This window comes from Alexandromys fortis, unplaced genomic scaffold, assembly GCF_014885135.2.
Source record: "Alexandromys fortis isolate MF-2015 unplaced genomic scaffold, M_Fortis_MF-2015_v1.1 scaffold_39, whole genome shotgun sequence".
Classification (NCBI taxonomy): Eukaryota; Metazoa; Chordata; class Mammalia; order Rodentia; family Cricetidae; genus Alexandromys; species Alexandromys fortis.
In genome coordinates this window covers 12618665-12644814 of record NW_026067918.1, presented here as the reverse complement: position 1 = coordinate 12644814, position 26150 = coordinate 12618665, and the positions used below count along the sequence as shown (strand labels likewise).

Below are 26150 nucleotides of genomic sequence, written 5' to 3'. Positions count from 1 at the left end.
AGGGGGAGGCCACATTGGGTGCCAGGCCTGCACGTCCCCACTGTCTGCCGGAGCAAGGGCACAGGCCTGTGCCACATCAGACTCCGGCGGGCCAGCCTCTGCTATTGTACTGTGAAGATCTCTGCTGCGGTTATTTTGTCTTTACTTTGTTAATTATACAGCCCTTTAAACAGAAAGAATTGTTCCCTTCTCTCAGGCTCCTGGAACAGACAAACCCCACAGAGGGACGCGAGTGAGAGGTCCGGAGGTGTCGAGCCACCAAAGTGGCCCCTGTGTCTAGACCCAGGGATCCCTGTGGGAGTACTGCGGACACCCCATCCCACCCCACAGGCAGGCACCCACCCAGGACCTTGACCACTCCCCCCGTTTTACACAGCTAGCCTGTACCTGCTTACCTCCCCAAGTCAGCTCAGGGAGGACCAAGGTCAGCTGGCCTGGACAGGGAGCCTGGCATGCTCCCTACCAACAGGAGGACCCTGTATTGACAGGGTTGGGCGGAGGAGCCCTTCCAGAGCCTTCCCCAGGGTCAGACCCGTCTCAGAGTGTCTTGGATGGGGTCAGGCCTACCCACAGCCAGTTGCTTCTCTCTGGGCTCTTACATGGTTTCTGGGGCTTTGGCACGAAGCTGTGTCTCAGCTGTGTCTCTCTCAGTACTCAGTAGGCACAAGGGTGTAGGGAAAGACAAACTGCCCCCCCCCCCAGCCCAAGCCCAGCACACACCTAAGGCAGCACACGGGCAGGCTCTGCCCAAGTGTCTCCTAATCCCCATTTCCCCACACGCCATCTGAGGGACAGGACGGCAGGGTCACCCAGCAGGAGAAGCAAAGGCCGTGCTACACTCTCAGAGGCTGTCATTTGTAGACAGCCTCCTACCTGTGCCTGTCTTGTTCTAACAAGAGCTAGGTTGGGGGAGGAGTCAAATGGGGCAAAACCAGAAGGAATCAAGGCCTGAACACAACGGCACACCCAGCTCTGCTGGGTGATGGGAAAGGGTGCCCGTGAGGGACACGTGGAAAGAGAGGCATATGCAAGAGTCCTGGGATACCGGCTGGTTGGGCGACACTATGGAGTTAACGGAGGCTTTGCGGCAACTGGGCCAGCATGGCCCTCACCTCCCTCATCCCTGGGGGAGGAGATGGAGGATACCAGCCAGGTAAAAGAGAGCCAGGCATCTCTCATATTCTGGGGCTTCTCTCCCCTATCACCTCAGGGGGGCTGAGTCACCCCCCAGTTTCTGAGATGGTCACCGTACCCCTTTCCTACTTCACACGTGCTTCCCGATGCCTGGTGGCAATCGTACGGTGACGGAATGTGTTGGAGGGAAGGGCAGTCCCTCAGGCCATGAGCGAGGGCTCTCAGAACTTCCCCTTTTCTTATAAAACTACCCGTCCCAGTTAGTGCCCCAAATGCTCCTGAGCTCCGATTCTCTGACCTATAATTAAAATTAGTTTTCTCTGGTGCTCTCAACATGCAAGTTCAGTTCTGAACAGTTCTCACCTGCAGACCGGATAGTGCTGCCGTAGGAGCCATCCCCCGTGCCCGAGTCTGGCCACCTCACACCTCCCTAGCACCGAGCAGTCCTGTCCCCTACAACACCCGTGTTCAGTGACCACCGTTCTGGTATGGTCCAGCCTCACCAGAGGCCATGAGCGGGGTCAGCACAGGGTGGGGCTGCGTGCCCGGCCAGCACTCCCGAAGACTTGGGTCTGTCTCCGTGAGTTCCTGATGCCCAGCAGCCTCGGGCTTGCCTGGGAGTTCCTGTTCCCAAGAACTCTAAGAATCCCGCATATGCAGCCGGGCTGTGTCCGCTGTGTCCCAGGCGCCAACCACACTAGGGACCCTACTGGTAGAGGGTGGAAGCGGGTCCTGGGACATTCTGCTCACTTCTCAGGGACAGGGAAGGGAGCCATGCTCAATAAGCACAAGCTAAGGCCAGCGATGCGCATACCAAGAGCAGGGCTGCTGGGACCAAGGTGGCCAAATACATGCACCCCCTTCTCCAGCGGTGGCTGTTGTTGGGCCCCCGGCTTTGGTAAGGCTTACAGATCCCAAGCTGGGCCTCTGTGCCTGTCCCAGGATGTCTTCCACACAGGAGACGTCCACACTAGCCTACATTTGACTTTCTGAACTGGAGATTTACCATGGTCTGACCCTGCTTGGCTCTGGCCAAGCCAGTGAGGGGCATGCAGAGTGGAGAAACCTCAGATATACAGAGGGCATGTCAAGGGAGCGGGGAAGCCCTTCCCAGGCTGGAGCAACAGGTGGACCTGGTCAGGGCCTCTGTTTCTATGTTTCTTGTGGTCTCAAGACACACTCAGGCCATCCCAGAGCGTGGGGTCAAGTCCCACTTCCCGGTTAGCTTACGAAGCAGTTCCAGCAGCCCTAGAAGACTAGAATCCTGCCCTCACCCAAGGGCAGAACATGGGCGTCTCTGCTAATGTTGCTAGGCACCTAGAGGTCCAGTGGACATGACATTACAGGAGCCAGCAAAGACCTCTGAGCCCCCAGCTGACTAGTGCTCAGCTACTAGACCCACTTGTGGGCATCTTTGGAGGAGTTAACAAAACAAAACAAAACAAAACAAAACAAAACAAAACAGGAAACCGTGGGAGGCAAAGGATCTTTCTGTAGTAATCAACACCTGGCTAAAGTCTTTAGATCCACAACAACCCTTGTGAGGCCAACCTGGAGTGATGGGCCTGAGCAGGGGATAGGGCCACCGTGGAGGGTCTAGAGCTGGCAGAGGAGTGGGGTTCAGCTCAGCTCAACTCACATGCTCAGATGTTTCCTTCCCTTGAAGGGGAAGATGCTGCCATGCCAAAGAGCCTCAAGCTCCTGCTTAGCTGCCGGCAGCCACGCTCTATACATAAGTCAGATGGGACCCCTGGCTGTTTGCAAAGCACTGGGAGTTGGTAGGATCTGCACCAGGGGCAAGGGCTCTCAAGTAGCCTGATTTGCTGACAGGATACTCCAATATGGCAGTCAGTGTACCTTCACTGAACTCAGAAGAACCAGGGCAGCCATACACCGAACATTCTCTACTCTCAAAGTATGAGGCGAGAGACCCCAAGAGCATCTCTGCCTGTTTGCTTGGGCATCAGGGAAACAGTCAGGGCTGGTGGTAGCACAGCCTGCAGATGAGGCAGACGGATTCAAGCTCATAGACCTGTCTTGAGTTGAAGGGTGGGCAAGCTCCGCCCCTCTGAAAAAAAAATTTCTCTATAGATCCAGGTGTATAGACAGATATGGCTTAGAGGCAGAGCACTTGCCTCACATATATAAGGCCCTGGGTTCAATCTCTAATACCCTGCCCCTCGACCCACAGCCTGCCAACAACAATTCATGTAAATCCAAACCAACATAGCCAGGTAAGTAAAGGCCATCCACTGAGGGGCCAGAGGAATACAGGGCGTGTACAGGAGTCAAGAGGCAGCCGAATAAGAGCCCTGGGACTTGGGCAGAGAAGGGCCTGGCAGAACTCTATGCAACCATGCTCTGGGACAGGCCAAAGGGGGCCTTGGATAAGGCTGAAACTAGAAAAAAGTTGGCGTGAGACACCTCCAAGAGAGAAAGCCAGGAGGCACCCAAGCCTAGGGTGCTATCACGGCCACAGCACCTGCTTGCAGTGGACTCACTGGGAGGCCACCCTTCCAGTCACCTGAAGCCCAGAGCCATGCTCTCTCACTGTCTCAGGCAACCAAGGTTGGGCAGGAAGTCACTGTCCTTCCCCAGTACACCAGCATCTGCTCTGACCTCTGAAGACACCTACAGAAGGAGCAGGAACACCTCGTCCTGTCCTGTCAGAGCTAAGCTGATATACTCAGACGCGGGAGCCTGAGGGGTAGGCATCTGAGTCTGGGGTTACACACGTCTACCAGGAGACACCTTCATACGATCAGGATGACCTCCCACGGCAGCGGCAGTTCCAGGGAAACATGCTGGGTACCTACAGCATCCTCACAGGTAGTAGGAGCCATGATTCACATGTGTGAAAAAGAGCGATGAACTCATGATCAACAGTAGGGAAACCATGGACGGCCTTGAAAGCCTTGCAGAGATGAACTCATGATCAACAGTGTGGAAGCCATGGACGGCCTTGAAAGCCATGCAGAAAGTCAGGCACAAAGTCACATGGTATGACTCAGGGGCTAGGAAGCTAAAGACCTCACCTTGCTCAAAACCACAAAGCCCATAAGCGCTGAAGCAGGGCAAGATATCCAAGTCTCTTCCACCACCTAGCCTCTGTCAGGTCAAACCAGGACCCACTGGGGAGGTGGCCACTACAGCCCCATGGGAAGCAGGCACCCAGAAAGTCCTGGGCAGCCCCTGAGGGCCGGAGTATACAGTAGTCAGCAGGCCTTTCTACTTGCAAGAAAAGGCCTTGCCAGTGCCATACAGAAGTCCAGAGCCACAGCCACAGGCAGCTGAGGGGAACAAGCTCTACCCTTGGCTCTGTGACCAACAGCAGAGACTGGACTGAGTTTTTCTCGAGATGGTTGACATCAGTGGGGTGGGGAAGAGGAGGCCTGAGAGAAAGAGAAGGAAAGCAAGAGAGAAAGGGGGAGATGAGCCCTCTGAGCCACACCCGAATAAGATGGAAACGGAGCCTACAGCTCTGGCCTTCACACTTAGCCTGCCCTTCCCTGAGTCTCAGGATACCCTCAGCGAGGTCCCAGTCGCATTGCAGCCTTAGATGGAAACTCACAGTGATTTCGCCCCAGCGTGGGCTGCCTGGGCAGCGTGGGCTGAGAAGAAAAGGGATCCGCCACCCTTGTCAAGGCAGGCCACTCAACCGTGGACAGGAGAACACTGACTTGGCGGATTCGTGCTCAACATGGACAGACCTTGAAAACAAGCTCGGTGCAAGAAGCCAGACTCAAAGTCACACGGTGTGACTCAGTGGCAGCTGATGTCTAGAACACGGAGATCCACAGAGACAGAAAGCAGGTAGGTGTTCTCGAGTGGGGAAGAGTAGGTGATGGGGTGGGGGTGGGGGCCATGGGGGTGGATGCTGCTGGCTACGGGCTTCTTTTTAGGTTGGTAAACTGCTACAGATTGGAGCGACGGTTGTACAGTTCTACCGATCTACTAAAGCCCGTTGTACTGTAGGTTTTACGTGTATTCTATAGTGTCTAGTGTCTAAATAATGTTGTCACCAGGGGGTAAACAAGATAAGCCCATCACCGGGCTGCTAAACTGGTGCCTCGAAGGTTCCCTCTAGGTTGTGTGCTCACAGATGGAAAGCCCTCCTGTATGGCCCATGCCTGCACTAAGGAGCCATCCCACTTGCACACACCTGCACAGTCCACACCTGCATGGCCCACACCTGCATGGCCCACACCTGCATGGCCTACACCTGCATGGTCCATGCCTGCACTGAGGAGCCATCCCACCTGCACAGCCCGCACCTGCTTGGCCCACACCTGCACAGCCCACATCTGCGCGGCCCACACCTGCACAGCCCATACCAGCACTGAAGAGCCCGCTCCCCTCTCAGGCAGCAGGGTGATGTCTGTTGGCCATCTGAGAGTAAATTGACAAAAGGCACCAACAGCTGGACACTGATGAATGTATATCTGTTCCTTAATCCTGCAGCTCACCTGAGGAGCTGTCCACAAACAACCCCAGAAGGCTCACAGCGTTCCCTGTGTGACAGCCTCAGCCTGAACATGTCCTTGGAGGCAGCCATGGATCACAGAGGGTCATTAAAAATACTAACAACGTAAGCTGGGCGGTAGTGGTGCATACCACTGGTTTATCCCAGAACTCGGGAGGCAGAGGCAGGCGGATCTCTGTGAGTTTGAGGCTAGCCTGGTCTACAGAGTGAGTTCCAGGACAGCCAGGGCTACACAAAGAAACCCTATCTTGAAAAACAAACAAAAAACAAAACAAGGCTGGGAGCTGTACTAGATCGATAAAGTGTTTGCCCTGCAAGTGTGAAGACCTGAGTGTGGGCCCCAGAACCCACATTGAAAAACACACAAATAAACCTAGGTCTATACTTGTAATCCCAGCACTGGGGAGCAGAGACAGGTGGATCCCTGGGTTCACTGGTCAGTCAGCCTAACCTACTTGACAAGCTTCAAGTCAACCAGACTCTTAGAAAGAAGGCGTAAAGAGTCTAAGGAGGAATGACCTAAGGTTGTCCTCTGGCCTCTGCACACACATATATGAATGTGTGCCTGTATATATATGTACCTTCACACACACAAACATATACAGATAATCAAAACAAAGACCCAGGACTCAGGAAAATGTGCCTGAGGTGGAAGGCATCCTGTTGCAAAAGCTGTATGTGTGAGATTGCAGTGGCAGGTTGCAGGGACCGAAAGCTTCCTGCTATGGCAACCCCTTCCCATGAAGAGTGCCGTCCAGGCCTGCTCTCTTGTTTAGGACAGATGGACTCAGGGCAGAATCCCCCATGGGCCTGTGAGATTCCCCATCAGGAGTGCATGTGCTTAGCGACAACTCTCCTAGGCCACGCTGGCATCCTCAGCCCTCCCCACTCCCCTGGGCCCAGGGGCACTCTGGGCACAAGAGGAAAATCACATGTCTTGGGCAGGAACGCGCCTGGGTGGTGGGTGCTGTCTGCTGCTACAGGTAAGAGTGGGGACCCCAGGCCTTGGAGCACACCTTGTTCCCCCCAGGCCCTGTGCTCCTCTACAAACACTGGGTGTCCTGCGGTACACCTTTTTATCTGTGCAGCTAGGCCTGCAAGAGTAGGTGAGGGGTTTCTCGGCCTGCTCAGTCTCAGGACACTGTCCTAGATTCTGACGTGTCAGTCTGGCCACAATATCCTATACTTGATCAGCACGCAGCACCTGCAGTGCCGGTGAAGGGGCAGAGAAAATGGCCGTGAATCCGGCCCTTGGAAGCCTCCAGGGCCATCTGCCTCAGATGACCTTGACTGACCAGCCTGGAGTGGGTGATCAAAGATTGGTTAGAAAAGCAGTCTGGGGTCTGGCTCCTGGGCAGGAATCCAAGGGGGTCAAGGGGAAGGTTAGCCTGAGCCTCTGCATGGTAGCCGAGAACCTACCCAACATCTTTGCTGAGTTAACCACCCCTCTGGCTCAAGGACTTAGGCTGTCACTCCAGAAATCCAGCCCTGCCTTGCCACACCTGGGGGCTTCCCCCTCCCTCGACAGACACCTAGTGTGCTCATGGGCGGTTAGGGAAGCTCTTCCTTGCCAAGAAAGGGGCATGAAGCCACAGCTGCAGCCTGGGGTTTTATGCGCCCATGTGCTGGCAGCTGCCGCCCTACCTGCAGCTCCTTGTCCGAGTACTTCTGAGGGTTCTTGCTCCCTTGGCTCTTCTTGCGGAGCTTCTTCAGCTCCGCCTGACACTTGTCCAGGGCATCACCTTTGCTCCTCTGTTCCGTCTGGTACTTCTTCAGTGCAGCCTGGGGAACCACGACACAACTGTGGACGCCTGTGAGTGCTGCAGACCGCTCGATGCCCCCTCCTCCATCCTCCCCGCTCCCTAGCCACAGCAGGTTCCCGCTGGCCAGCGTGAGGCAGGGGCCACAGCTGCAGGCCTCCTCCTTGTCTTCCTCTGGCAGATCCCTAACCTCTAATACCAAAATCAGACCTGGAAGCAGCCTGTCCTCATTCCCTGGCCCTAACAGTAGGTGCAAGGCCATAAACTTGGGTGGTGGGTACTGCAGCAGCCTGGGCTGAGGGGCAAGCACAGTGAGGCACAGACAAGGCACTCAGTGCGTCCTACGGTACAAGCCAAGGGCTTATGACGAGAGGCTGAGAGGCAGGGGAGCTACACACGGCTCTTCTCTAGGCCACTAGGGTGGGAGTCCAGCTAGGAGACAGATCCCCAGGAGAGGCAGAGGCAGAGGCAGGCCTGGCAATGGTGGCCCAGCAGACCCGGCGCAGGCTGTACTTACACTCAGGTACCTGGAGTCCAGCTCTACCTTCTGTTCCAGCTGTGTGAGCAGCTCATTGTGGAAAGACTTCAGCTGGAGGCAGGGAGGAAACACTGTTAGGCAGCTGTGAGACATGTCTCAGGCAACGGGAGCAGAGCCAGCCTGGGCATGGTACCATGCAGGCCCCAAGGAGCCAGGAGGCTCCCAAGGGTGAGGATGGGACAGGAGTCTTTCAAGCCTGGACACCCCATTTCCACCACCCTCCCTCTGATGGATCGTTCAGGTAAGGGCTGAAGGAACTGAACCTGAATTGAGAGAAAACTTTGACTTTGCCACCCATGAGCAGCAAGAACGGGGACCTGGCTAGGGCTCTCATCAAGGCACTAGTGACCCTTCCACGGCTGACCTATCACAGGTCCCCGTGGCCAACCGAGCATGAGGCCCTGATTTCCTTTCTTTTCCCGGGACCCCAAGACACAGTCATCTTCCCGGCAGATCACTGTAACTCATGTGACCTGTGGGTGTTCCTGTCTCTGAGTGTTGACCGCATAGCTACGGAAGTCCCAATAGACACACAGATAAAGCACATAGCCGGTCCTCTTCAGCTGAGGACCCAACTGCTCACCCATGTCTGCTCCTGGAACCCAAGGTGGAGGTCCCAGAGGCCACACTCACCATCTCTTCCAGCTGGTTCTGGATCTGCCGGTGGACTTCAGCCATCTGGAAGAGGACGTCCCCTGGAGGAAAGAAAGTGGGTTAGATATTTCCAGTCACTGAGCCTACACCAGGACTAAACACTGGACACCACAGAAGGTCCGTGACTCTAGACAGAGGAGCTTCTGGGGAAAAAAAAAAAAAAAGCCCGGTGGGAGGGGAAGAAGGAACAGAAGAGTCTAAAATAATGAGGGGTTAGAGTCTGAGTTAGCATGCCTGGCATCCTTATGGGCAGCTCAGGTGTCCACATGGAAGCACATGCGTAGGGCAGGGACATGTGGTGGGAGGCCTTGTGCAGACAGGCTTTTACCCACGTTGCATTACGAACGGCACCTACATAGACCTCACACCAGCCAGTGATGTACTGAGCCACACACCAGGGCAGACACACCTCCTGTGCAAGGCACAGGAAACCACCCTCTCTGACCCAAGGCCTCACTGCCAGTTTGCATGAGAAAGGCATTCTGGGCCCTGGGTCCTCAGCTGGCATGAGTCCCAGGAGGACAAAGTGGTCTCAGAGCCACTTGCCCTGGCAGAATGTGCCCTTTTGACCCGTGGTGTCAGCCAAGCTGGTGGACTGGTGCTGTGGACCGGCTTGGCAGGGGCCTAGGCTCACTGCCACGGAGCACTGGGCATGGCTACGGCTCCATAAATGTTTCCCCAGGACACCAATGCTTGAGGGAACTGATGTGGCGTGGCCTACACGTGAAGGGTAGACTGAGACAACAGGTTCAGCAGTCAATACCATCCAGGGCCTTTCTAGCTGGGACATCACTTGCCTGGGGCACACATTCCAGGCTGGACTAGTGTCTGTTTGCCCAGCGTTGGGCTGAGCTGAGCCCCAACAGTCTACAGAGCCGACACTAAGCTGCCAATAGCCACCTCCTGCTTTTGACAAGCACACAACAGAAGAAAGTAGAAGGGAAGAGCCTTGAGCACCAAGGGCCCCGCACACTTTCCTTTAAGTCCAACAATGACCAGCAGTCAATACCATCCAGGGCCTTTCTAGCTGGGATATCACTTGCCTGGGGCACACATTCCAGGCTGGACTAGTGTCTAGTTCCACTTGCCTGCCTGGCAACTAGCTGGTAACTTCTGGGGGAGTCCGGGACCCTGGCTGGGTGCTATGGACAGACACAGAGAAGGAGGCCCACGTCTGTGTCTGGAGTGTATGCTGCTAAGCTGCTCCTCTGGTCCTGCCTGGTGCAGGACTTTTCTCCCCAGGAGTCCCTCTTTGTCATCCACTGTTGCCAACTGGAAACCAGAAGAAATCCTCTGACAACAGAAGCCCTAGCTGGAGGGCGCCTTCCTCTGGGACATCAGTTTCCCCTGGGGAGTTCATCCGGGTCTGGGGAGGCCAGATTCTCGGGGAACCCTCCTAGGCCCATGAGCTATTGCTTTAATTCCAATGACCACAGGGACACTGAGCACTGACTGAAGATTGGGCGTTGCACAGATTTCCTACACTAGTTAGCATCGCGTGTGAGGCCACACCAGCCACCGTCAGTAGCAAAGAACTTCTCCAGGTCAGCAGGGTGGGCAGTGGCCAGATCTACGACCCACCATACCAGCCCCACACTGCTTGCTGACCACCGCCCTGCAGGTCATCCTTTGCGGGCAAAGGGCAAACGCAACAGCTGGCAGGAGCTGTGAGCAAACCACCTGAGTCACCTGGATAAACGTACCGTGGATGCCAGGGGTAAAAACAGCACAGGCGTCTGCCCGGCACCACGCCTTGAGTGTATGACCACAGACCTGCATGAAGCCTAACACTTATGGCAAGGGGACAATGACCACCCCAGAAACTGCATCCCTGTCATAACTGTGTATGGCCATTAGGAAACTGTGGTCACAAAGTCAGTGACAACTTATACACCGAGGGTCAGGGCAAGTGGCCTCAGGTTTGCCAGACCCCTCTAAAGAGGACGGAAGTCCTACTCCTGGCCCACTCTGGACCTGGATTCCCTTGTGCCTGAAGGGACTGGGGACCACAAGGGGACAGAATTTATTGTGAAGGAACCTGGTCCCTTATCGCTGCTGAGATAAACAGATGAGGCCAGGGGAGAGGTGGGGCCATGGGGACGTGGCCTTTGTTGCCACCAGCACACGTGCCCAGGCATGTCGACCGTTCAGCGGGTCACCAGGGCAATGTCCCACATGCTCAGAACAGGGCTTGCGGGAAACCCAAAGCAACAAATCAGAGCTTTCTACACTCAGACCAGAAGCCACCAGTGTGCAAGCAAGAAATACAAGCCCCCGAGTAGCAAGTCCTAGGGTCCTTCGTGTTCTTCTGCATCTGTAAGGTCCATAGGATGGAAACCCGCTGCCCCCGAGACAAGGAAGGACCCAGAAGTACTCTGGGCTTTTCTTGATCATGTTTTCATGACTCAGAGGGTCTGGGGTCTATCTCCTGGCTCTTAACATCCCAGACACCTGGGAATGAGCTATAACTACACCCAGGGGGAAAGCACGCGACCACGATGGGTATGCAGTCTGGCCTGGCAGGGGAACCCACCTGAGTCCCTGGCAGCACTGGCCCTACTCTCTCACTTTGGATTATGCCCACCCACCCTTCCTTTGGCCTGTGCGACCAGCCCCTCAAAATGGCTGTGAGGTCTACATGAGGAGGACCGGGGCAGCGGCAACCAAGCGCGTAGCTAGAGATCTCCGTATAGGTTGTTGCTCTTTCCTCTGGCCACATTCTTTAGGGCCAGAATGACGAGTCAATGTCAAGATCAAACAGAGAGCAGTGCACGCCAGTCCAGGAACCTCGGAGAGTCGTGTGATCAGACAGCAGATCCTTACAGGGGACTCCTGATACCCACGGGTGTGTGAAGGGTCTCATAGGATTTTGTTCTGCTGATGGGTGTCAGGCCCAAGAGGACAGCAGTTACCGCTCCATCTGGGATGTGTCAACACTCAGACACAGAGCAGTGTTCTGATCCACTAGAACCCTCAGTTCAGAGCCCCAGCGGGGTAGCCTGTCCCCACCCCCACATATGGTGGGTATGCATGCAGGGGCCCACCTAGGCAAAGAACAGGGTACACGTGTGCATGTGTGTATGCATATGAGAGAGAGAGAGAGAGAGAGAGCGTGCGATGCAAGCTGGTGCCGTGCAAGCTCAGCCCACATGGTGAATCTTAAACTGCATTTTACAGGCAGCTGCAGGAAGCCACGTGCAATAGGGCCTGAATATACACAGCCGCCAGCACTTAACCCCTGGAGTACCATGAGCACAACATGCAGGAGAGGCACAACTAGCCACCCCGAGCACCCCACTGCAGAGGGGGAGTCTGCAGCCAGGGGTATTGATTTCTGCCAGAGGCCACGAGAAGTTTTGTCCATTGGCCCTTGTGCACTTCTTGCATCTGAAGGACTGCAGGCCAGGAGGGACAGAGAAAGAAGCAGGGGCTGGGCCCTCATTGTGGGCTCTAAGATCTCCCACCCTCTCCTTTCCCAGGAAGATCCTTCCAGGTGCGCTGTGCTACAAGGAAGAGGCTTGCTTCCTTTTAGAAAAAGATGTTTTATTGTAATAATGTTGGGGGTATGTGCACACGAGTGGAGACCAGATGAGGGTATCAGATCCCTGAGGCTGGAGTTAGGGGCAGCTGTGAGCTGCTGACATGAGTGCTCAAAACCAAACTTGGTCCTCTGTAGAAGCAGTATGGACTCTTGACCACTGAGCCACCTCTCGAGCCACGGGAAGAATCCACCCATCTCCTGGGGACCTAGAGTGCCAGGGCCACAGCACAGGTGGGCCCCAAACTTGAAAAACCGGATCAGATTGGGAAACGAGGCCCAATGTGCCAGAGCAAACAGTGAATGAGGGAGGTAAATCTTTACAGCTGCCACCTCATGAACCTCTCCAGGGAGTGGAGTATCAGCAGGGGTGACTGGCAGCAGGTGGCCCAACCCAGGGCCCTGGCATGGCAGATCCCAGAGAGACGGAAGCCCCTGGCATGCCAGGGTAGCGAGTCAGCCTTTGTGCATCAAAGGAGGGAGCAGTAACCGTAGAGGGTGACACTGGGGCTAGGACAGCTGGACACAGGAGGGTTCCAGGACCCCAAGTATTGGGGAACATAGGAGGTGAGATCCCCCAAAAGCACAGGTGGGTGCCAGAAACAACACATTTGGGATAAAGATGAAAACACAGGTTGCCATAGCAGGAGACCACACCCTCCTCAGCCTCTACCAATGTAGAGTGAGTCAAGTAGCTAAAAGGTCATCTGAGTCACCCTGCATGTCACTCCAAAGCCTCAGTTTTAAAGATTTCTGGTACTATTAGTAACCTGGCTTCACACTGGAGGGCTAGTGTGCAATCTGGTTCACGTGGAAATGTCCCCCTTCCTAGGGGTGGGGACACGGACTGGGGACAGCCACAGTGTCCGCCTGTGCTATAGCAGAGGCCGGAAAACCCGTCCTTTTCCTTTCCTTTTGGTAGTTGTTTTGTTTCTGAGGTAAGATTTCACCTATTTCATTCAGGGTGGAGTCAGGAGCAAATTCACTATATAGCCTTAGAGAGCCTTGAACTCCCGATCCTCCTGCCTCTGCCTCCTGAATACTGGGACACAGGTGTATGCACCACACCTAGGAGACTCCATTTCCGTGGTCAATTAACAGTCTTTGGGTGGAAAGAACACGTATCTAGGCTGCCTGACTGCTTGCACTCACTGGCAAGTCCGTCCTTTCACTGACATTAGCGTCTACGTCAGGACTCTGGTGCATACTGAAGACCAGCGGGGATTCTAGGGCCTTCCAGCAGTAGGCAGCCATTGTTGGACTAACTGGACCACAGCCTGTAAGCCATTCTAATAAATCTCCTTCCTCTCTCTCTATACAAATCCCTATATATGGAGTTGTTCTGTAAGAGCTCTTCCTAAACCCCACTCCTGGTGTCAATTCCTGTTGTATTTAGGGTCACTACTGCTGTGATGAAACATGACCAAAAGCACCTGTGGGTTTATTCGATTTACACTTCCACATCATCAAAGTCTAACCCTGAGTTCATCGTGAAAGGAATTCAGGACAGGAACTCTAAAAGGGGAGGGACCTGGATGTGGGAGTTGATGCGGAGATCATGGAGGAGTGCTGCTTACTGGTTTGCTCTTCCTGGCTTGCTCAGCCTGCTTTCTTATAGAACTCAGGACCATCAGCCCAGGGCTGCCACCACCCACAATGGGCTAGACCTTCCCTCATCCATCGCTAATTAAGAAAATGCCCCACAGGTTTGCCTACAGCATAATCCTATGGAGACGTTTTCTCAGTAGAGGGTTCTCTCCTCTGAGAGCCTGGGTTAAATTAACACAAAACTGTCCAGCTCGATTGTTGATTGTTCGCATCCAGGGCAGCTGTGGCGGAAGGCCTACAGGGTCATGACAGCCCTAAGTATGGCCTCACGTGATCAGTCTTCCTGCTGCATGCTTTTAAACATTGTGTGCGCGCGCGTGTTGAGATATACAGATCTCTGTGCGCCACAGGTGTGCCTGGTGCCATGGAGGCCAGAACTGGCAGTTGAATATACTGAACTGGACTTACAGATGGTTGTGAGTGGCCATGCAGGGGCTCTGGAAGGGCAGCCAATGTTCTTAACCTCTTAGCGAGCTCTCCAGTCCTGTGATATACCTTCTTTTGTCATTGTTGTGAGACATGGTCTCACTATGTAGATCTGGCTGTTCTGGAACTTGCTATGTCGACCAGGCTAGCCTTGAACTCAGAGATCCACCTGCTTCTACCTCCTGAGTGCTGGGAAGTGTGCCAGGTATGATACACGTTTTTGAGGCCCTCTCAGGTATATAGCCAGAAAGGGTACCGGCAGCAGAACTCAGTGTATGGGCAGACTAGGGGGTCTCACTTCTGCCACTATGACACCTCTGCCAGGACAATGGCCATCTGAAGACTGGAGGAACTTTAGAAAACTGAGGGTTTCCCCACACAGAGGTGGAACTTGCCAAGGCGGCCAAGGGGCTTGAACTGGTCTGGATTTCCCCTAAGAACCCTGTCCTTGTCCCTGCCCCGGCTACTCCTAGACTATTCTGAAGATAAAGCAAGAACACAGTTCTCCCTGGAGGCTTGCCCTCACCTGGCAGGAACTGGATGGCCAAATGTTGGAATCCTGAGGTTCAGGGCTCAGTCCTGTCTGTTTCTATTCCTAACTAATTTCAGGCCGATTTCAAAATTACACAGACCCAGTGTGACACACCCAGACTGCTTGGTCCTGGGGAGCTGAGGAAAGGGAAGGATTTAAGACCAGGAGATCAACGTGGGCAGTATCCAAGACCCGACAGAAGAGCAGAGAGGCCTTGACAGCTCCACGCGGAGCCCGAGGCTGGCTAGCAGCTGGGAAACTGAGGGACATGGTAGCGCTCAAGAAGCAGTGCTGGCACCACTGGGTGCCCAGTGAGTTCGTAACAAGAAGGAAATGGGCGAAGGGGCACATGGCTTCCAGGGGAGTCCTCATACCTCAAGTAAGGCTGAAGGCGAGAGTCGGGGGGCAGCCTGCAGAGTCAGTGTAGGGCGCAGGATCATGAGCAAGCCCCAGTCAGAGGAAGGGCCCTGGACATGGAAGACAGTGCCCTGGAGGTGGCGGGTACTGTGGGGATGACAAATGCACATGAACAGGTGACAGAGGTGGTGTCTTCAGAACTCTGGAAAGATTAGACTTGAGGGAGCAGCCTATGCAGAGGCAGACCTCAGGCGTCTCCACCCAAACTCAGGTGCTTAAAACCATCTGGACTGACAGGTAAGAGGGCTTGTGATACATTCAGAGAAGCCTGGGAAGGCCAGCCATACAGACTCGGAACAGAACGGGGGGGGGGCACGGTACAGGAGGGGGGAGGGCATGGGTTTTGGGGAGTGGTACGGGAGATGGGGTGGGCATGTGTTCTGGGGATACCTGTGGCTGACAGTGGCTGACGAGGCCTCAGGCAGCAGCAGTGGGACCTGCCTTGCTGCTCCTCCCAGTTCTAAACAGAGCAGACCTCACCTTCCACTTGAACCTGGCAAGCACCAGGAAGTCTCCTGAGAGTGCTGGCGGTGGAGACTCAGCTACACCACTGGCTGCAGCTGTGGGTGAATCCTGGGTAGGCTGGTTCTACAGCCATTCCCAGGAGCTCCCATGGTGGGAAGCTGCCTGGAGATGAAAGGAGGATGCCATGGCTCTGTGGCTGGGAGGGAGGCACACGGTCTCCCTACCCCACCCTCTAGAGTCTATGGGAAAGCCACAGAGACAGTACAGCGGACAGCGCTGGTTTCGCCACAGTTGCGAGTGTTAAGGCTCGCCCATTGCTCAGTGCTCCTCCTGACGTTAAGCACGTGTGTGTGACTTTTCTGAGCCAGTTGCAGAGACTGTAACTGCCTCGAGCTCAGTATCCCAGTTTGTGTCCTAGGAGCAAGGACGTCTTGCCACATCAGGACACCTTCAGTGTCCTGACAGTAGGGTTGACACCGGTCCCCTTTAAACCCACAGAGCAGAGATGCAGCTGTTCCTGCGGCTCTTGCGGGCAAGCCAGCACTCCATGTGCCTGCGCTCTGTGCTGGGCAAGCCTATGAGGATAGCACGCCAGGGCCCTCACCTCATACTCCAGAGTGTCCCCTACATTGTACTCTCTGTAACAACTGTGCCTTAAAACACTCAGTCCTGGGCCAGCTAAACAGCTCATCAGGTAAAGGCGCTGCCATCAAGCCTGACAGCCTGAGCCTGATCCTGGGGGTGTACGGAACAAGGAGACACACTCTGGCAATTTGTCCTTCCACAGCACCGCCCAAACACCTTGCACACTTATGTGCACACAAAAATAAGAATGTAATAAAAATTCAAAACATTCAGCCTTACTTTTCTCTTTCGGAAACAACAGTGTTCTTATAATGTGCAGATGACAAGAGACTGAAGGAGGCAGGGAATGGAGTGCAGACACCACCCAAGGCCGCCCCAGGCCCCAGATGAGGGGCTCCTAATTCTGCATGGAGAGAGGACAATATTTTCAAAAAAGACCTTAGAAGGAAACACTTGTTCAGTGCGATGGCTCTGTGGGTATAAGCACTCGCCATTACGCCCAGTGACTTAAGTTTAGTCCCCAGGACCAAAAGCAAACTTTGCTATCAACGCAACCCAGACCCATGAAGATATCTACGGTAAAGCAGTGGTCGGGGTGCAGTGTGAGCGGCTGCACATCACTGGACTGTTGTTGTGCAGGGCTGGGCACATTCTGTGGGAGGCCAGGACTCAGACAAGAGATGCATCCCTCTCCATGTGCACTACCAAAGTCCGGGACTCACTAGTGCCATCGACCTGGGCCAACAGCCAAGCAGAAGGAAACTCAGGTGATCACAGGGAGGCGGTCTCCACCCCAGGCTTCCAGGCATGGAATGAGAGGGTGGGTAAGACTGTGAGAAGACAGCAAGCATCACACACAAAGGGGCGGCCCAACAAGGGTCCTTTGTGAGGCCACGGTCTCCCAAGCACACCACTTTCTCCAGCAGCAAGGTCTCTGATCCACTGCCCATCTGCTGGCTAAAGCTGTTCCCATGAAGAAGAGGGTGGTTTGAGTAACAGACCTCAATTACTACGGGGCCTATAGGGAAGGGCTGCAGGCCCTGGCAGACCGCAGGTGGCTAAGCAATGAGTGGATATTATACCCGGTTGCCAGAGTCACCGGGGCCAGATCTCCTGATTTGGGGAAAGGAGCTGGTGAGGCAACTGCTTAGCCTGCTGACAGCTGCCTCCAATACCACAGGCACAGCACCCCTGCTGAGGGCTGGTCCTTGGACGGTCCCCTCTTCAGAGCAGCCAGAGTGGGCGAGGCATGAGAAAAAGAGTAAAGAGCCCCCAGGGTCTCTAAACAGCAGGTGCCTCAGTGTCCTCTTCCTAGAGGAGGTTGTGTACTGCTCTCTGACATGCTCCCACGGGGATGAGTGTCGTGGCAAAGTTACAGGGATTTCAGCTAGACCCCATGACATGCTCACGCAGTCAAAGTTCAGTGCAGAGTCTAGGGAGAACTGCCCCTGTGTCGTGAAGCTCAGTGCGACCCTTGGGCCAGGCACTCTATCTGTACCTCATGGGGGAGCCTCAGTAGACGGTGGGAATCAAGGAGAGCTAAGTTTTCTTTATACCACCAGGACTCTGTCCCTGGGCCCTCCCCGGAGCAAAGCATAGGAAAATGGAGTGTCGGGGCAGACCAGCAGAACATGGCAGTCAGATCAGTCAGATCCTTCCGGGTCAGGAAACTGGGCCCAGCAGCTATCGAGCCCTGTGAGCCCAACCTTATCCAGAAGGAGAGACAAGACAAGCACAGCTTGACTTGGAAGCTGTAACAGTGGCAAGTGGGCATCGTGCTGGGAGAGGGACAGCCTCCCTCAGGTCCGCGTTGGCAGGGAAGTGCCTGACATGCTCCCTGTGTCCTCAGCAAAGCCTTCAAGGGTGGAGACAGGAAACAGGCTCCTGGTAGCCTACAGACCAGGTGAGCTTTGCGGGCCAGGAGAGGGGGCGTCTGTAACCTTCAGGTGACCCTAGCTGCCGCAGCCCTCCCGGAGTTAGCTCCAGTCCCCAGAATAGGGGAGAGAGCCCGAGAGCAGGGTGCTCGTGCTGTGGAGGGTCATCAGGGGGTACTCAGGCACAACAGTGCCCGACTGCTGGGCACCCCCTCCGCGGTGGCAGAGGGGCTCTATGCCAGGGGCCAGCTGCTCAAACTTGGCTGTAAGCACACCTCCACCTTCCAGAGCCTTCTGGAGCAAATATCCATAATGTTCAATTATTCTGGTGGCTTCCAGAGCGGAAAGGCACCTCCGAGAGCTAATTAACATAGCCTGAACAAGGCCCCAATATAGAGCTCTCATTAGGTGAAGACAGACAGAGGGGGCTGCCAGGGCACCATGCTGTTAAAACCGCTGGGCGGGAAAGGGGCGGACAGGAGGTGAGACAGTCAAGGGGCCCCCTGGACAGTTACTAATCCTGCCTTCCCTCAGCTACTCTCCAGACACCAGTTCTTCAGAAGTACAGCTCCTCTCCCACCTATGGAAAGGCCAGAGTGGAATGTGGCCAGGGGGTGACCGAGAGAAAATCGATGGCTGTGTTGCCATGGTGATGGCAGCAGACAGCAGCGCTTACAGGCATGTTGTTCTGAAACAAAACAAGTCCAAAGTGTCACCTGGATGTCCATGTTGTCTCAACAGCTAGACCATGGGTGCTCAGACTTTGAGAAAAGCAGGGAGAGGTAGGGCCAAGCCCAGGCTCCAATCCAGTGTCCACTGTCCTGAGTCACTGGCCACTATTTGCATTCTGCCTGCTCAGACCCCTGGTCCAGTGTCATCCAGGGGACTGCTCCCATCTGGGAACTTTGAGTGCATCCTGGTTGGCCATGGACCACATGCTTCTGAGTCATGGTACACAAAGCAGCTATAGGCTCTCTCTGATGTGGCTGTTGCACAGAGAGACAAAGATGGTGGGACTTGATCCAATGTCCTCCCATGTAGATGAGTGGCCAGAAACTTATCCAACAACATCAGGACCCCTCCCTGCCCCATTCACTAGAGAGCATCTTAGCAAGACCTGCTGGTCCTCAGTCCTGTCTATCTTCTCTTGTACCTGATGTCTGTGAGGACCACAGACCACAGAGGGCACCTGCCACGTTCCCACTCCTATTCATGGTGACCAAGCTCCTTTGGTAAAGTAAACTAGACACCAGGCCAGAAAGCTGTCTGACACCCTCAGTATGAGAGCTCAAGCTCCTGCCCGCAGCTTAGAACAGAGTCTATTGCATTCTTTTCGGGCTAATTTCCCGAGAACCAGCTGATCCTCGTTAGCAATGTGGCTTGTCAGGCCTGTGTGGCGCCATCTTGGAGTCCTGAGGAAGCACCCCAGCGCTCGTGAACAAAAATGCACTCAGTGTTACCCAGAAACATACCGGCCAGGCTTGGGATGGCATGAGGAAGTTCCTTCCTTCACAGGGCAGAAGGGCAGACAGGGACAGGCACCCAGGTCACCCGCATTCCACACAAGCTCAGCAGCCTGAAGGATGCACAGCATTTGTATGCTGTGCAGAAAGACGTGCTCTCGAGACGGAAGACACTGCCAACTTCTGCTGAATATCCCCCAAACCCATCCTGGGATCCAACTATGCTCCGGATCTGACAGAAGTTCCCGGGTGGAGACCAGCAGATGGACAGAGGGTAAAAGGCAGACAGGCCTTCCTGAGGGCTGCTGTCCCATGGACCATGCCTCTCTGACAACTTGTGCCCAGTGTCCCTTTCATCTTTGTCCTCTGACACTAAAGAGATGGAGCTGGCATTCTTGGACACTGTGCGGATGTTGACCATCCACAACATGCTCATTTCAGCTGGCTAGTCTATCTGGGACAAGACCCAGCCCAGTCTCCAGGGATGTGACTGTTCTCATGAGATCTCGGGTCGGTGGTGAAATGCTTCCAATGTATACCAACATATACCAAGGGCAATATAACAAAAGCCCACAGAGTTATTAAAAGCCTTTGGTTATTAAAAGTTTGGACCAGTTACTTTTATTTAAATTTATTATATATATTTTAGATTTATTATATATATTATATATACATGTGTGCATATAGGCATATATACACATGTGTGTATGCAGTATATATCTTATATGTGTATATGAGTGTTTTGTTTGCATGTGCGCGTATATACACATGTGTGTATGCAGTATATATTTTATATATATGAGTGTTTTGTTTGCATGTGCGCATATGTACACATGAACATCGCCAGATGGTTGGAAGTCACTGTGTGGATGCCAGGAATTGAACCCAGGACCTCTGCAAGAACAGCAAGTGCTCTTAACTGCTGAGCCATCTCTCCAGCCCTCTTCCTTTTTAGTATTGTTTGTTTTTTGAGACAAGGTTTCTCTGTGTAGCCTTGGCTGTCCTGGAACTCACTCTGTAGAGCAGGCTGGACTCAAACTTACAGAGATCTGTCTGCCTCTGCCTTCCAAGTGCTGGGGTTAAAGGTGTGCACCACGGCCTGGCTTGTCTTTTGACACAGGAACTCATGGAGCCCTAGGCTAGACTCAAACTCTTGATAATCATCCTGCTTTGGCTTCCCCAGTGCTGGGATCATAGGCGTGAGCCGCCACACCTGTCTGCTTCTTCCCCCTCCCCTTTTGGTGCTTTTGTTTGATTGCTTTATTTTGAGAGTGCTTTAAACTATGTCACAGAAACCTATGATCTCAGAGGCCCCTGGATTGAGGCCACCTTATTTCCCTCCTGCGCACAGAACGTCCATGACCTAACCCATGTGACAACCGCTCTTCAGGGGACAGGGCTACCCGGACCTCTCCCATCTCTGACTGGACTCTTGACCAGTCCTACCACTGGCCCTGAAGAACCCTGTGCTAAGTTTGCCATCTAGGGCTACTAGAAGACCCCTGACCCTCTCTGTACCTGCCCACGTTTCTTACTGCATCCAGTGGCCCATCTCTTCCCAGCACAGTCTGTATGTAGGTGCCTGATGTGCCCATACTCCTGACAGCCAGTGCTCTGTGGGACCCAGGGAAGGGCAGAGACCTACCCACAGAGGCTGCTGGCCATGCCTGGAGGACCCTGTGCTAACTGCTGACCGAGAAGTGAGCAGCTGGTGCTCTCCCTCATTAGCCCTCCCTGGAGTCAGAGCGGATGTGATAAACAGGTTTTGACTTCAGGGTACAAGGCTGACCACAGATCTGTGAGTCTCCGAGGGGCTCCCAGAGCTGCCTCTACTCCTGGGTAGCTCAGTCCTTAGGGTTTGGCCTTATGCTCAGGGGTGTCCCTGGGGGCCTTTGAGCTGCTGGAAGGGAATATGAACCCCACCTCTGGGCAATCCTGGGACCCTGGTAGAGCCAAGCTTCTCAGAGCAGGACCAGAGCCAGCAAGGGAGCCCGCTGTCTTCGCAGGGCCCCAGACTGGGCTCTAAGCCCGCCCTACTGCAGCCAGGTGACACCGCTGTTCCGTAGAGTGAGGATGGAAAGCACCAGTCAGGAGGCCCCTGCAGCCACCAGCTCTGTCACTGCTGTCCTCATTGATATTCCCATCACACAGCAGCCCAGGAGCTGAAGAACACGGACACCTGCTGCGTCTCCCCTGGCTGTCACATAGTCACTGCCCAGGATTCAGCAAATCGAATTCAGACTGCTATTAATCTCTCCACAGCCTCAGTGAGGCCCCGCCGGGCTCTCAGCAGGGTGGCCAGGGCTGCCACACAAGAGGCCTGGCCACCTGAGCCTACCCTGCTGGCAGCCCCAGAGCCTCAGCTGAATCAAGGTGCCCAGTAACTGCCCAGCAACGTCCACAGTGTACTTGGCACGGTAAAACATGGGGCCCTGCACTCGGGAGGCAGAGGCAGGCGGATCTCTGTGAGTTCGAGACCAGCCTGTTCTACAAGAGCTAGTTCCAGGACAGTCTCCAAAGCTACAAAGAAACCCTGTCTGGAAACCCCCTTCCCAAAGCAACAACAACAAAAACAAAAACCATGGGACCCTGGCTTGAGTCTAAGGGACCTCTGCGATCCTTATTTTTTACTGTCGAGTTGAGAGGAAGTGTCGTTAGCTGGGAAGGGGGCCCCACTCATCTCAGGCGTTGTCAAGCCCTTCACCCCTTTATTGTCCTAACCTTGACAGGCAGCTGGCCCAGACTGGACCTCAAGAGTCAGGCGCCTCAGGGATGGACAAGAGCCAAAGCTCCCAGGGAGTGTGTTTCATCAAGACCTCCAACAGTGCCTCTCAGAATTTAGCAGTCTCTAAGATGAATCCTGCCCTGTGAGGTTCTGACAACTGGTAACACACCCAGTTGCTGTCACGTGCCCCAAGGAGAGGCTGGGACCACAGCCTCTTCTCTGAAGTGGAAGGCTGAGATACTCCAGCTCCCTGACCAGATGTGGGTGGGCTCCGCCTGACCTAGGAGCAACAGGATGCAGTCAGACCACCTCACGGCCTCACAAAAAGCACCACAGCCCAACTGGCCAGCATCTTCAAAACTACCTAGGCCAACAGGTGCCGCTGGGGACAGCTGGAAGGCCTCTTGGGGTAAAGGTCTAAGCCCCCTCCATTCCAGAGCTGGATGCCTAGGGCCACACAGTGCAACTGGCTGAGTGAGCCTGATATGGGAAAGCAACCATGCTATAGCCTCAGGGCAGTCTCGGACCACCTGAGAAGACAGGACACTTCAGACAGGACATGACTGTGTCACACTTGCTCAGAGACCCATGACGGAAGCCAAGCCCACACTCTGAGGCAGGGCGGAGCTGCCTGTCTTCGAGCATCCTTACTTGGAGGCTGTGGCCAGCACAGACCATCTGCTGGTTCCCCCTGGGCCTTTTGAGACTCAGCAGCCAGGAGGGCCCCAGCTGAGGCACACAAGTCCCTGTGATCACAAACAAGCCTGCTGCAGGCCCCAGCAGGTACAAAGCAGCCCTTTAAAGCAAAGCACAGAAGAAGCCTCCAGAGACAGGCAAGGGGTTGAAGAACAGTCAGTTCAGGGGGCAGCCATGGTGGGCACCCAAGGCCCAGAAATAAAGGAAGGTATGCGGCCACTTATGGCCTGCTCTGGGTCCTCCACGCCAGCCCTACAGCTGCCAGACAGCAGGGTTATGGATCAGAGAGGCAGGTGCTGTCACATCTTAGCCAATTCCAGATTTCAGTCACGGGCGAAGGAGCATGAGCTTCTGTGGGAGCTTGACGGATGCACAGCGGAGTTGCTGGCTCCAGGTGTACCTGCCCAGCCCTAGGCCACCACCCAGGGCTCCCTGGCCAAGTGCATGCCTCCGCAGACTCATGAATGGCTTGGAGCTCAGACCTGCATGGATACTCTCATCATCCCAAGTTGCTGGTCAGCCCATACCAAAAAATCCCAAGAAAGCAGAAGTGGCAACCAAGCACACATACAGATCGCACACAGTGACACACAGGGAGCACGGGGCTCACCTGCTCAGAGTTGTTTCTGGCACCAGGGCATCTCTGACAGAGACAGAGGCAGGCGATCCAGAGAAGGGAGGCCACCACAGACCAGCAAGTGGGTGGCTACCGGCTAGGGCATCAGAAGGGCTGTGAGGATGCGGAGCTCAGAGCTACCCTCCAGCCCTGACTAAGCAGCCTGCTATATCAAAGCAGAGCTCTGACAGGCTGCAGACTTTCTCACTGCAGGGGAAAAATAACACTCCAAGTGGAGATGAGAGGATGGTCCCTGCGTGAGTCTGCAGTCTCCAGCCCTTCCCTGGCTGGGCGGTCAGTCTGTAGTACAGAGAGACGGAGGATCAAAGGCAGGCCCTGCCCAGGCCACTAGCTTACTCCAAAGGGGAAAAAAAGGAACAAAGAGGTGTCTCTAGGGGACCATCTGAAGCAAGAGCGACTCCCTGGGCATTCATTGTCCAGCATGAGGGGGTACTCTCTGGAGAGACTGGTGTGTGTGTGTACGTGTGTATGTGTGTGTGTGCGCGTGTGCGTGTGTGTGTGTGCAGGGGAGGGGTTGCGTATGACCCTTGTGACCCATGAGAAGAATGAATGAAGCACAAAGTTCCAGAGGGGACTGGGGTGGGTGGGAGGGGCAGATGCCCACTGCCTGTGAAATGCTACACAATCCTAACAAGGCTGTCTGCCCAGAGCAGAGCAGGAGACGTGGGAAGCTCACCCTGGCCATCACCCTATGTGGGAGAACAAAGACAAGAAGCACTGGGAGGAAGGAAAGGGGTAGGGGTTGGCCAGAAAGAGGAGGACGGAAAGAATTAGCCTGGTTAGGTCTCCTGTATGCTTGACAACCAGTCTCACCCTGTGCAGCCAGGGCCTGGGCCAGAAAGGCCTGGAAGGAAGTCCACAGTGAAGAGTGGGCTTTATAGGCTCCGCCAAGATTGGATCACTAAGCCAGGTGTGTTGAAGCACACCTCTGGTCCTAGCTACTTCACGGGTTAAAGTTTAGGAAGGATTGAGCTCTTGCACCCAGGAGTCCAAGACCAGGCTAGACAACACAGCATAACTTTGTCTCAGAAAAGAAAGAGTGACCCCTGTAAACAAGTAATTAGGGACCAATAGAGGGTGGTCTGGGTAGTGTTTCTACACTTGGACAGACCTGAGACCCCTTCACCCCGGAAGGGGCTATATTCCCTGAGGCTCTGATTTACCTCTCGATGGGGACCTTCCATATCTAGATCAGTCTGCCTTGGACATGCCGACCAAGTGGTCAGAAATGAACAAAGCTGTAGACAGGAGGAGGAGAAAAACCAAATGGTATTAAAAATAGACTACAAGTCTGGTGGTGGTGCATGCCTTTAATCTGAGCATTTGGGAGGCAGAGGCAGGAGGATCCCTGTGAGTTCAAAGCCCGCCTAGTCTACAGAGCGAGTTCCAGGACAGAGAGAGATACAAAGAGAAACCCTGTCTCGGAAAAAAAAAATTACAGATAAGACTAAATGATATAGAGAAGGTCATCTCATGATAACATGGTCTGCTTACCAGCACAGGAAGCAAGCCAGCCCCGTTTCACAGCACTGTTGCCAAGGCCACAGAGCATTTGTCTCCCCACGAACCAGCTCGCTCAGAACAGCAACATCCAGTGGGAATAAACTCAGTTATAACCAGGAGAAGACCAGAGAAACGGATGGTTAATCCTGCATTCGTGGGATATTCTACAGCGGTGAAAATGAACATGCCCATTGCTGACAGTAATACTGAGGGCTCTAGAACAGAAGAGCAGGCTGTACACATCAATTTCCTGTAGTTGATGCTCGTGGCAGGAGGACTACAAGGCCTTGCTTCTCTGAAGCTCTGCTCCCTTCCCACTCAGGCTCACCTCCCCACTTTAGATTATGGACATTTCTGTGGAAACGCATCCTCCCCCCCGTGGGTGGCCTGTTGTCCTCTTCACCTAGGGTGCTCATACACCACCCCCACTACTGACACTGGCCCCATTCCCAGCCCCACCTGAGTGCGGCTAGATAACAGGAGCTCCCGGGAAGACTGTAATCGCTTCCGGGGAGTGAGGACCAAGAACACAGAATCAGGTGAAAATGGCCTTGAACTCAGCAGAACCGCTGGAAGCTGTTACAGCTGAGAGGTGATGCTTCGAACATAGCAAAGATCCTTCCCCACCCGGAACCAGCCAAGCCAGAGAGAGACAGGAAAGCAGCAAAACCACTTTCCATTTCCCTGCGTAGAACCGAAAAGGAAAAACAAGACTCTCCCAAGAGCAGCACTGGAACAAAACAGACAGGCTATCCCGAGAACAGGGGCTCCACCTGGGAGGAAGCCAGGTGACCAGAGGCTCCAGAGGGAGAAAGGAGAAACAGAAGGAGGATGAGCCCAGAGAATGGACGACAAAAATGATTCCAAGGGCAGTCAGAGGCTTGGGAGCAAATCAATTAACATCAATAAAAATGTGAGGGGTATTCCAGAGAAAAGAAAGTTGCTATAATAAAAATCATTAAGCTGGCCGGGCGATGGTGGCGCACGCCTTTAATCCCAGCACTCGGGAGGCAGAGGCAGGCGGATCTCTGTGAGTTCGAGACCAGCCTGGTCTACAGAGCTAGTTCCAGGACAGGCTCCAAAGCCACAGAGAAACCCTGTCTCGAAAAAAA

At 54.4% G+C, this 26150-nt stretch overlaps 1 protein-coding gene across 6 annotated transcripts in view; it reads right to left on the bottom strand.

Moving 5' to 3' along the window:
• Window positions 1-26150, bottom strand: part of Baiap2 (BAR/IMD domain containing adaptor protein 2) — a 65537-nt gene that overhangs the window by 17082 nt on the left and 22305 nt on the right. For all 6 annotated transcript variants that reach the window (XM_050140107.1, XM_050140108.1, XM_050140105.1 and 3 more), the window contains exons 4-6: window positions 8549-8610; window positions 7895-7966; window positions 7262-7399 (exon numbers count right to left, since the gene is read on the bottom strand). In XM_050140107.1, the coding sequence (XP_049996064.1) occupies window positions 7262-7399; window positions 7895-7966; window positions 8549-8610 (272 nt within the window). The remainder of the gene's footprint in view (window positions 1-7261; window positions 7400-7894; window positions 7967-8548; window positions 8611-26150) is intronic.